The sequence below is a fragment of the Rhagoletis pomonella genome, unplaced genomic scaffold (genome assembly GCF_013731165.1).
Source record: "Rhagoletis pomonella isolate Grant_MI unplaced genomic scaffold, Rhpom_1.0 Rhpom_scaffold_02507, whole genome shotgun sequence".
Lineage (NCBI taxonomy): Eukaryota > Metazoa > Arthropoda > Insecta > Diptera > Tephritidae > Rhagoletis > Rhagoletis pomonella.
The window spans coordinates 18,166-29,314 of record NW_023461061.1 but is presented as its reverse complement, the minus strand read 5'-3'; the positions used below and the strand labels follow the sequence as shown (position 1 = coordinate 29,314).

The following is an 11,149-nucleotide window of genomic DNA, read 5'->3' as shown; positions in this document are numbered from 1 at the left end:
CTTGTTAACTTGGGGACAATCTTTGGGGATCGCGTGCGTTGTGCTTTGTTGCGCTATTACTTTTTGAGGTTGCGCATTGGTTGGGTGGTGATCATGAGGGATCACTTGCTCTTTATTTTGTGGGGCTGTGGTCATTTGGGTATGACCAGAGCTTTCATGTATCTGTCGATCAGGGTTGATCGATTTCTTAATATTTTCTTTTATGCTAGCCTTTTTGGAATGGCCTTTATTTTAATGAACATGCAGTAACGAGTTATGTCTCTTTTGATAATGCATACATTTGAATGGTGACTTGTACTCTGTAAAGGTGTGACTGAAGGCGAGGCAGTTTCGGCATAATTTATTAGCTTTAACAAATTTTATGCGCCTTTGTGTTGTTAATGTTTTAAATATAGGACATTTTTTCATGGGATGTGATGTGTTGCATAAATAGCAAGAAAACACCATTTTGGAACTTGTCGTAAAGGCCTTTGTTTTACTGTTGAATTTTATTAGATCAGAAGTGTTGCTTACTCGCTTTGGGAATTTCATTTATACCCTTTCTAATACTTGAAATCTGGACGTTAGGAATTCGTTCATTTGAGACCATGAGGGAAGATCTTTTTTGATGGGCAGTGATTGCTCCCAAAGTATTCGGGTATCTCTGGATACGCAAATATGTATTAGAATGGGGTCCCAGCTGTCTGTCAAAACCTCATGGGTATTTAAAATGGACAGACATGTTTTGATTTTGCTGTGAAAATCAATAATTTGTTTACTATCTTCTTCGTGAACACTAGGAAGATTCATTAGAACTTGGATTTGGTTATCCACTAGTATACGTTTATTTTCGTAACGCTCTCTTAATGCTTGCCATGCCAGATCAAAATTCTCGTCGCTAAGAGGGAACTGCTTGACGATTTGACCGGCTTGCCCTTTTGTTTTATACCGGAGGTGGTAAATTCCTGAGCGGATGATAATTGGGGGTGGTTCCGAGAGAAAAGGTTGCCATTCTTCATAAACACCGTGGAAAATCTCTGTATCACATGGCGGGAGTTGCAGATACATGTGAGGATCTTCCTCTATGTGTGAATTCTGTGCTTCTCGAGAGTGAGAGCTTGGGGGACTTATAGCTCGGATCAATTTGAGTTGATCTAAGATCTTCGCTTTAGTCATTTCATAAGTATCAATACTAAATGGATACTTTCCTTCCGCCAACGCCAAAAAATTATTTGGAAGGTCTTCATCATCCTTTAGAAAAAGTGAGTCATATGCGGCTTGTAACCGTGCCCAGAGATTGTCAATAGTTTTTTCTTTTATTTCGAGGACCGACTCAGCGAATTCCTCTATGGGAGACGAGGAGAGTCTGGCACAACATCTCATGAAGCCATCATTTTCAATGTTAAATTTTTGCGCACTCGGGTCATGAGATTTTCCTCTTTCTGAGCTCTTTGCTTCGGTAGAAGTCTGAAGCTTTTCCACTGTTTTCGAGGGAGTTGCTTTCCTTGGAATTTTGGAAATAATTTTGAGGCTTTGTTCAGTTGGCATTTTTATACTTAATTATTTTAGTACGTGAAGGAGGCTCTTGGTGGAGCAATTTGTTGTTAATTGGGTGTTTTTGTGGACTGTATGTATTTAAATGTATGTATATTTGTGACCCGTGAATTTTTCTATCGGGTTTTATTAATTATTTTGGTTTTATATGTATATTTATATATATATTCTTTTCAAAGTGGTTCGAGAGTCAATATATCTTTTTAGGAAATTTTAAATTTGCTACGGGGTTATTACCATCAAATTTACTACTCGGTTCACTTGCTTAATATATCTAAATACTTATACAGGGTGTCTCAGAACTCAACGTCAAGCCGAAACGGGATGACAGGATTGATTGTAACCATCATGAGAAAAATTAGAAAAAAAATCTCTCCCATGCAGTTTGAAAATTATGGGCATTTAAGAAAAACCGAGAAATTTGGTCACACTGTAACAATTTTTCGGTTATTGTGGTTAATTTTTATTATTTTTGTTCATTTAAACTTTGGAACCTTAACCCTAAATAATATTTCTAGAACCTAAGTAAAAAATAATGAGACAATTGCCCCAAGTTTTCTAGAATTAAGACTATTTTTTAAACTATGAATTTAAAATTTTTATCATTTGTCGACTTTGAAAGGCCCTCCTTTAAAAAATGTACTAAAGTGCCTTGGCAAATGCCATTAAGAGTTCGCGCATTTAATCAGAATTGTAAAATGGTACAATACTTGTTAGTTTCAAACTAAAAAAAAAAACCAGTAAAAAAATAAATACCTCAAATAACCCGATTTTTGCTAACTCATTTTACTCAGTTCAAATGTTTTTTATTCGCACAAGCTCTGGGTAGGTTCCTAATTTCACGGCAAAATGATGAGATTGATGGATAGTGGACATGTTTGCCATGAGCGAGCGAGACAGATAGTGACGCCACTTTTACCAAAGTCAACAAATGTAAGTAATATTATTAAAATAATGAAAAATCTTGACCTAGTTTAGTTTAGGTTTATCGGAATAAAAGTCAGATGGGGAAATAACATTTTTATACCCGAGCGCACTTGTGCACAAGGGTATTATAACTTTGTTCACATAACGGTTGTTTGTAACAGGCAAAACGAATCGAGATAGATATAGACAAATGTATACATAAATGCACGACTGTGCACACGATAACTCGAGTAAAAATTGAGATATCTTAATGAAACTTGGTACGTGAACTTCTTTTGGGTGTAGGACGGATGGTATTGAAAATGGGCGAAATCGGACAATAACCACGCCTACGTCCCATATAACGGTAATTTTCAGAAATACGAAAACTGCGATATTTTAGTAACTACTGAAGATTATTCACTCAAAATTGATATTTACAATGAGTTTTAGACGAAAAATAAGAATATTTTAAAATTTTGGCAAATGGGCGTAGCCACGCCCACTTATGGTTACATGTGTATATCTTGGTAACCGCTGCACCAATTTCTTCCAAACTCGGCAAAGTTGTTGGCCTTGATACATCATACTAAATGGCCGAAAATTTAAAAAATCGGACAATAACCACGCCTACCTACCATATAACGGTAATTTTCAGAAATACGAAAACTGCGATATTTTAGTAACTACTAAAGATTATTCACTCAAAATTGATATTTACAATGAGTTTTAGACGAAAAATAAGAATATTTTAAAATTTTGGCAAATGGGCGTAGCCACGCCCACTTATGGTTACATGTGTATATCTTGGTAACCGCTGCACAAATTTCTTCCAAACTTGGCACAGTTGTTGGTCCTAGTACAGCATACTAAATGGCCGAAACTTTTTAAAATCGGACAATAACCACGCCCACATTCCATATAACGGTAATTTCGAGAAATACAAAATCTTCGATAAATCAGTAAATATCAAAGCTAATTTATTCAAAATTGATGGTTGCAACAATTCTTTACCAAGAAATACGTTTATGATAAAATTTTGGAAAATGGGCGTGGCACCGCCCACTTGTGATTACATATATGTATCTCGCTAACCGTTCTAGCAATTTGTACCAAACTCGGTATGGTTACTGCGATTGCCACATAAAAGCAAACCGTTGAAAATTGTTGAAATCGGTCTTAAATTACGGCCGCTTTTCAAATAACAATAAATTTCAGAAATGCTTGAAATTTCAATATGTCGAAATTTAAGGACGCTAATTTACTTAAAATGTATACACCCCGGCTTATCATGTAGCGGTAGCTTTCGGCAAGGTGGAAAACATATCTTTAATACTTGCGCCGGGTATTTAATGTTCGGTTCCGCCCGAACTTAGACTTTCTTACTTGTTTATTACAATAAATGTTCAAATTGTTTACCATCAGGCTCTTTCTCGACTCTTTCGGCTCTTTGCAAAATACGATGTGCTGTGCTTTTGGGTATTCCCGTTCTTTCTTCAATTCCACGAACGGATATACTTGGGTCATCTGCGACCTCTTGCAACACTTCTTCCTCGTAAGGAAAGCGAGCTCTACCTCCAGCCCGTATTTGATTCGGGAAACGGCCGCCCTCTGTGAGTGAACGGTGCACATTAACAAACACGCGGTGATCCGGATAGCGCTCTAAATTTGGATATCTTTCCCGATAAAGTCTAGCGGCGGCGCTTGCGTTGCATCTGCATTCTCCATAAATGAGGTGTATGTTCGCATATTCTTGTGAAGTGTAGCGCGTAGGCATGGTAGATAACAAGGATGCCAACACAAAAGTCCAATTCCAAAAGAGAGAAGCCAAAGATGCCGGTATGTAATCAGCAAAACCAATTCACAAAAATCCAAGTCCAAAAAGTCAAAGTTGTCAGTACTAAATCAACACAAGCGAATACGGAAAGGTGCGTTGTAGACGAATGAGAGAAGCGTACTAACTGCAGTGTTGCCGTTACAGCGTCAGACTGGTGTCAGACTGGTAGCGTAGTCATTTGCATGGTTTGGCGACTGTATCTGTTTCACTCTCACGCGTTTAAACGACGCATCTCCGTCTCACTGCGTGGCGTCACTATCTGTCTCGCTCGCTCATGGCAAACATGTCCACTATCCATCTCTCTCATCATTTTGCCGTAAAATTAAGAACCTACCAAGAGCTTGTGCGTATAAAAAACATTAGAACTGAGTACAATGGGTTACTTGAGGTTTTTATTTTTTTACTCGTTTTTATACCTTTCATGAGCATGAAATGGTATTATAACTTTGGTCCGATGTTTGTAAGTACCAGAACAAAAAGAGATAGACCCATTAAAATGTATACTTATTTGATCAGAACGTCGAGCTGAGTTGATTTATCCATGTCCGTCTGTCCGTCTGTCCGTCTGTTTGTATGCAATCTAGTCTCTCAGTTTTCGAGATATCCGGATCAAATTTGGTAAGTGGGTGTATTTTTATAATGTATTAATCATTTGTCGGAACCGGAAGAATCGGACCACTATAACATATAGCTCCCATACAACTGATTGTTCAGATATGAGATTTTTCGTTATAACTTCTCCATTTATGCAGCTAGGAACATGAAATTTTGCAGTACTTGCACCTATTATCAACAGAATACTTACAGTGGAAATTACAAAGATCGGGTCACTATAACCTATAGCTCCCATACAACTGATTGTTCAGATATGAGATTTTTCGTTATAACTTCTACATTTATGCAGCTACGAACATGAAATTTTGCAGCACTTGCACCCATTATTAACAGAATGCTTACAGTGAAAATTACAAAGATCGGTTCACTATAACCTATAGCTCCCATACAACTGATTGTTCAGATATAAAATTTTTCGTTATAACTCCTCCATTTATATAGCTGGGAACAGGAAATTCCGCACTGTTTTCAATAATTATCAACAGAAAACTTACAGTGAAAATTAAAAAGATCGGATAACTATAGCCTATAGCTCCCATACAACTGATTGTTCAGATATGAGATTTTTCGTTATAATTCATGCATTTATGCAGCTAGGAACATGAAATTTCGCACCATTTTCACTCATTATTAACAGAATACTTACAGTGAAAATAACAAGGATCGGGTGACTACAACATATATCTTCCATACATCTGATTGTTCAGATATGGGATTTTACTGTAAAACTCCTTTATTTGAACAGCTAAAACCGATAAATTTCGTAAGATATTTTATAAATAATAATACAAAGTCTACTGAGAAAATCGTCAAAATCTATGCTGTATAAGCTTTATCTCCTATAGCACTGATTGTTCAGATACCAGTTTTTTCGATATATCTCCTTTATGTAGGAAACTAAACCCAATAAATTGTGTCGGTTTACATACCGATCACATAGCAGTGAAAATCACTTAGATTGGTGCTAATATAAGGTATATCTTCCATACCTCTGTTTGTTCAGATGCGATTTTTTATATAGGTATGTAACTCCTCTATCGATGTATGCAGATGTACTCAAAAGCAGTAATCTGTCAAAGTAAAATTTGCAGATGTTCATGAAAGGTATGAAGCCTTCGGCATAGCCGAAGACAGCGCTGCTCTTACTTGTTTTTTAGTATGAAACTAACAAGTATTGTACCATTTTACAATCCTGATTTAATGCGCGAACTTTTAATGGCACTTGCCAAGGCACTTTAGTACACTTTTTTTAAGGAGGACCTTTCATAGTCGACAAATTATAAAAATTTTAAATTCATAGTGTAACAAATAGTCTTAGTTCTAGAAAACTTGGGGCAATTGTGTCATTATTTTTGACTTAGGTTCTAGAAATGTTATTTAGGGTTAAGGTTACAAAGTTTAATTGAACAAAAATAATAAAAATTAACCACAACAACCGAAAAATGGTTACAGTTTGGCCAAGTTTCTAGGTTTTTCTTAAATGCCCATAATTTTCAAACTGCATGGGATAGATTTTTTTCTGATTTTTCTCATGATGGTTACAATCAATCCTGTCACCCCGTTACGGCTTGGTTTGGTGTGAACAACCAAGTGCGTTAAATGACCAAACAATAGTTAGCACTGCTTGGCATATGTTTGTGCCGCTGCAGTGTACTGAATGTTTATGGGGCGAAAAATAAGCGCAAAAATAAGCCAAAAATATTTCTTAGGAGGTGAGAATATGCTTTTAACAGCTGTGCTTTGTAATGCACGCTAATTTGGTTTGAGGGGGCGCTTGCAATTATGCGCAAAGAGATGATCGCTACAAATATGTACATATGTATTATGTAGGTACATGCATGTATGTACTTATGTAAATACATACGTATATCCAGCCGCTTTTTTGGTAAGCTGAACTGACTTGATATTCTTTAATTTGAGACAATAGAGCTTGCTTTTGGTTTATTAATTTTTTTTTATATTTACGTATGTATGTGTACATGGTGAAATAAATATAAGGTGATGTCACTTACATAACCTCACTTTTTCTGCATGCCAATTGCGGCCATGCATTTTGGGGTAGTAGAAAAAGGGCGAAAAGATTAATATTATTTTTACTACTTTTTGGGTACTGTTTCCAATACATACATATATTAGCGGACCCCACACGAGTTAAATGAAGCTTGCATCAATAAAATATTTTTTCTGTAAGCCAGTGTAATTACAGTTTCATTTTTTCGCTCAAAAGAGATTATTACTACTTAATTTTTATTTTTTCGATCAAATATATTGATTTTAATAATTATTATTCAGTTATATTTTTCTACCTTAAAATTATTATTTGGAATACTTAAAGGCCACACGGTCGTACCACACACATATGATGATGGTTAAAACTTAAAAATATAAGGACTATTTTCCGTCTTTCATTTATTCAAATTGAAAAAAATTAAATTATACCGTTCTCTTTATTTAATTATTCTTGAATTCTACTAAAAATTTCTTATTAGCCCGTATGGAATTTTATTTATATTTTTACCTTAAGTTCTGAAGTACATATATAGCGTACTTAGTTTTTAACCTTAATTTTCGTTAACATTTTAAATCACATTTCTAAATTCTATCACTTATATTACAAACTAATTATGTGTTTAAATTGTTAGACCAAAGTGCATTATCGTAACCATCCGAGGCACTGCTCCAATAATCTGTTGGATATGTATAGTATATATTTTACCACAAATTTACTTACAAAATCACAATTATTAGAAATTGTCGCTCAAATTTTCCAATGAATTTAAAACGAAAAGTCAAAGCAAAAACGAAACAAAGAAACGGTTACTAAATAATAATTGGCAAATACCTAACTCACTGTTTATTCTATGGTGAAAAGTCTTGTTTAATATTATAATAATAATAGATTGGCGCTTACACATATGTTGGTGTTTGGCCGAGCTTCTCCTCCTTGTTTAATATTGCCTGATTATAAAATGGCAATAATATGACCATCGAAAAAGAAAGATTATTAAAAGGCAATAAGATGACCATCGAAAAGGAAAATTAACCTAAAAATGGCAGCGTATTGCGCTTATTTGCAAATAGTACCACTAATTAATACTTATTTGCATGATTTAGTTATTTGCAAATAAAAAATTAACTCAGAGTTTATACGGCACAGTTTACCATTTTGCAAATTGTTATTTGCAAATAATTCGTGGGTATAAACGTACTAAGTGATACCTAGGCATATTTTTTCATTTGTCTGCTCCATTTTTTGTTCCATTTTGCCCAGAAATGAAACTGGAATGAATAGAGTAGGCATTACTGTAACGCTGTATGCCGAAATTGCTAAAATTACAACAACCACCCCCTAAGTGACAACACCTTATTATTATTTCACCATGGTATGTGTACATGTACATATTAAAGTTCTCTATTTTTTTTTTGTTTTTTGCAATGTCAAAAATATACAAGTATGTATATATGTATGTATGTGTGCTAGGTAGGTAGCAATGAAATGTACATACATATGTACGTTATTCTTTTGTCCCTTTAGTCTTTCCCGCTTTCTGACCTCTGCAGTTATTATGTTGATGATGACTTGCGATTCTGTTTGTTGTCACTGGGTAATTGCTGAGCTCCTGATATTGATGTTCATGTTGTTTTTCATCATGACAGGCTATATTTTTTGTTTGCTTCAATTCTGGTTTTGTTGTTAGTTTTAAAGCTGATTTTTCGTTAATATTGTCGCTCTTTTTTGTTTGTTTTCTCTTGTTATGTGATTTTTTTTGTTTTTGATCGTATGTAAAATTTTTTTTTTTTTGTTTTTCAGTTCACTCTTTTTTGTATTTGTTTTAACTTTGGATTTATTAAATGTTTGCTTGTATATGTATGTATGTACACCTTTAAGAGACCCAGTCTAATGTTTACTCCACTTCACTTTTTGTTTGCAATCACTTTCGTCTGTATGTCCATAGGTGCCTTTCCTTATGGCGAAGAAGGACGATAGCAACGCGGTTGTTTTCCACTGCGTTTTGTTTCAAAATGAAAAACACTCGCGTTATTATAAACGTTATAAAGGTTTATTAAATATTATGTTACCAGGCTAGTCTGATCTATGTTTTTAGTGCGAATAAAACTACATTATTCCACTTTCTGGCCCAACGTTTCGCTAAAACATTTTTAGCATCTTCAGGGGCAATCCAGCTTTATTAAATCTGCCACAAACCAAAAATACAAAGGCACATTGTAATTAAAAATTAATGAATATAGCATACAAACATACATATACATATATGGAATTAAAAATTATAAACAACAATTTGAGGACAAAAAACTCACAATGTTTAAGAACTTTGATTAACACCTAAATACAGCGCATCTGTACCATCTTTTGTGGTAGCTTTGTCAATACTAAAATAATAAACATTTTTATTTCTAATCATAAACAAGAAATATAAGCGGCCGCAATGTTGTCCGTATCTTCTTTTCTGTTCATTGTCTTTTTCCTTCTTTGCATTATCCTAAGGCTTTCTAGTGTATATCGGGTTGACTCCCTTCTTTCTTTGTCGATAATCTTTGTGTTTGCGAAATCAGCTGTATGTCCACTTGCTATGATGTGTTGTGATAATGCTGTACTGCTTTTTTGTTTTCTTATATCTACTTCATGTTCGCCTAGTCTAACACCTAAAGGCCGCTTAGTTGTCCCAATATACACTTTTTCGCATTCCTCAATTTCATTTCCCTTACATTTAATTTCATACACTACATTGTTTTGTTGTTGGATATCTACTGAGCACTTAGTTTTTGTGTATATTGACGACAGAGTGTAATTAGATTTGTAGGCAAGTGCTGTGTTTTGTGATTTTGTTATGCTGTGACCAAAATTGCCAGTTAAGTTGGGAATGTATGTTACACTGTAAAATTTCTTAGTAGTTTTTGTTGTGTCTGTGTTCGGTGTTTTATTGGGATGGATGCTTGTTTTCATAACTTCTTGATTTATTAATTCCCGTATTAAGTTTACAGGGTAATTGTTGTTTATTAGGATTTTGTTGATTTTCTCTTTGTTAGCTTCGTGGAATCGTGTGTGGCTTATTGCCAATATTTTATGGATGAGGTTTTTTGCTGTATTTATCTTATATTTTGTTGGTTGCGATGAGTAATAATTAATCAGGCGTCCAGAAGAAGTTGGTTTGGAATACCAGTCAAGTAAAAGATCGTGGTTTTCTCTATGTATACAAACGTCAAGGAAAGGGATTTTTGAATTTTCCTCTATTTCCATCGTAAATTGAAGTTTATTGTGATACTTGTTAAGAATTCCTAGAATGATATTCGCGTCATTGCGTTTAATTATAGCAAAGATGTCATCCACATATTTGGCTATAAATTTAATGTCGATATTGTATTTTTGCTTGAGTTCCGAGATGGTATTGTCTAGTAGGTTGTCCATAATTATGTCCGCTATTGTTGGGGAAATAGGATTGCCCATAGGCATTCCAAACGTTTGTGAATATAGTTTTTTGTTAAACATGAAATAGTTGTTGTCTTTTAGGCAAAATTCTAAAATTTCTTGAAATTTCTTTTTCGGAATATTGGTTTTTTGTTTAACTTGGTCCCATTTGTTCATGACTATTTTTGAGGCTAACATTGTTGGTATATTAGTGAACAAGGACACGACATCAAACGACACTAACATATCTTCATCACACACACGTATATTGGCTAACTTGTCTTTTAGGTTGAAGGAATTCTTAACATTGTATTTATCCGAAATTAACATTTTCAAAAACTCTCCGATGTATTTGGACAGCTGGTATCAGGGGACCATAAACGAGGAAACAATAGGACGAAGAGGAACATCGAGCTTATGAATTTTAGGCAATCCATGAAGTCTAGGCGCTGTGGCTGCGGTGCATGTGAGCTGTTGCTTTTCTCTAAAGTTAATGTGTTTGCCTTTGTAAAGTTCGTCCACTATTTTGTTGTTTTTTCTTTGCAGAGCATTCGTAGGGTCACTTCTTATTGCTTTGTATGTGTTTTTGTCGTCCATTAATTTGTTCATCTTGTCTAGGTACTCTGTTTTATACATAGCTACACATTAACCTTAGAGAAAAGCAACAGCTCACATGCACCGCAGCCACAGCGCCTAGACTTCATGGATTGCCTAAAATTCATAAGCTCGATGTTCCTCTTCGTCCTATTGTTTCCTCGTTTATGGTCCCCTGATACCAGCTGTCCAAATACATCGGAGAGTTTTTGAAAATGTTAATTTCGGATAAATAC

General features: G+C 34.8%; 1 protein-coding gene across 1 annotated transcript; it reads right to left on the bottom strand.

Moving 5' to 3' along the window:
* Positions 1–3,858: 3,858 nt before the first annotated feature.
* LOC118753469 lies at positions 3,859–4,216 on the bottom strand (the record flags this gene model as incomplete). The annotated part of the gene is made up of 1 exon (XM_036488351.1): positions 3,859–4,216. A coding segment is annotated over exon 1 (358 nt), but the record flags the coding sequence as incomplete, so codon positions are not given.
* Between the last annotated feature and the right edge of the window lie 6,933 nt (positions 4,217–11,149).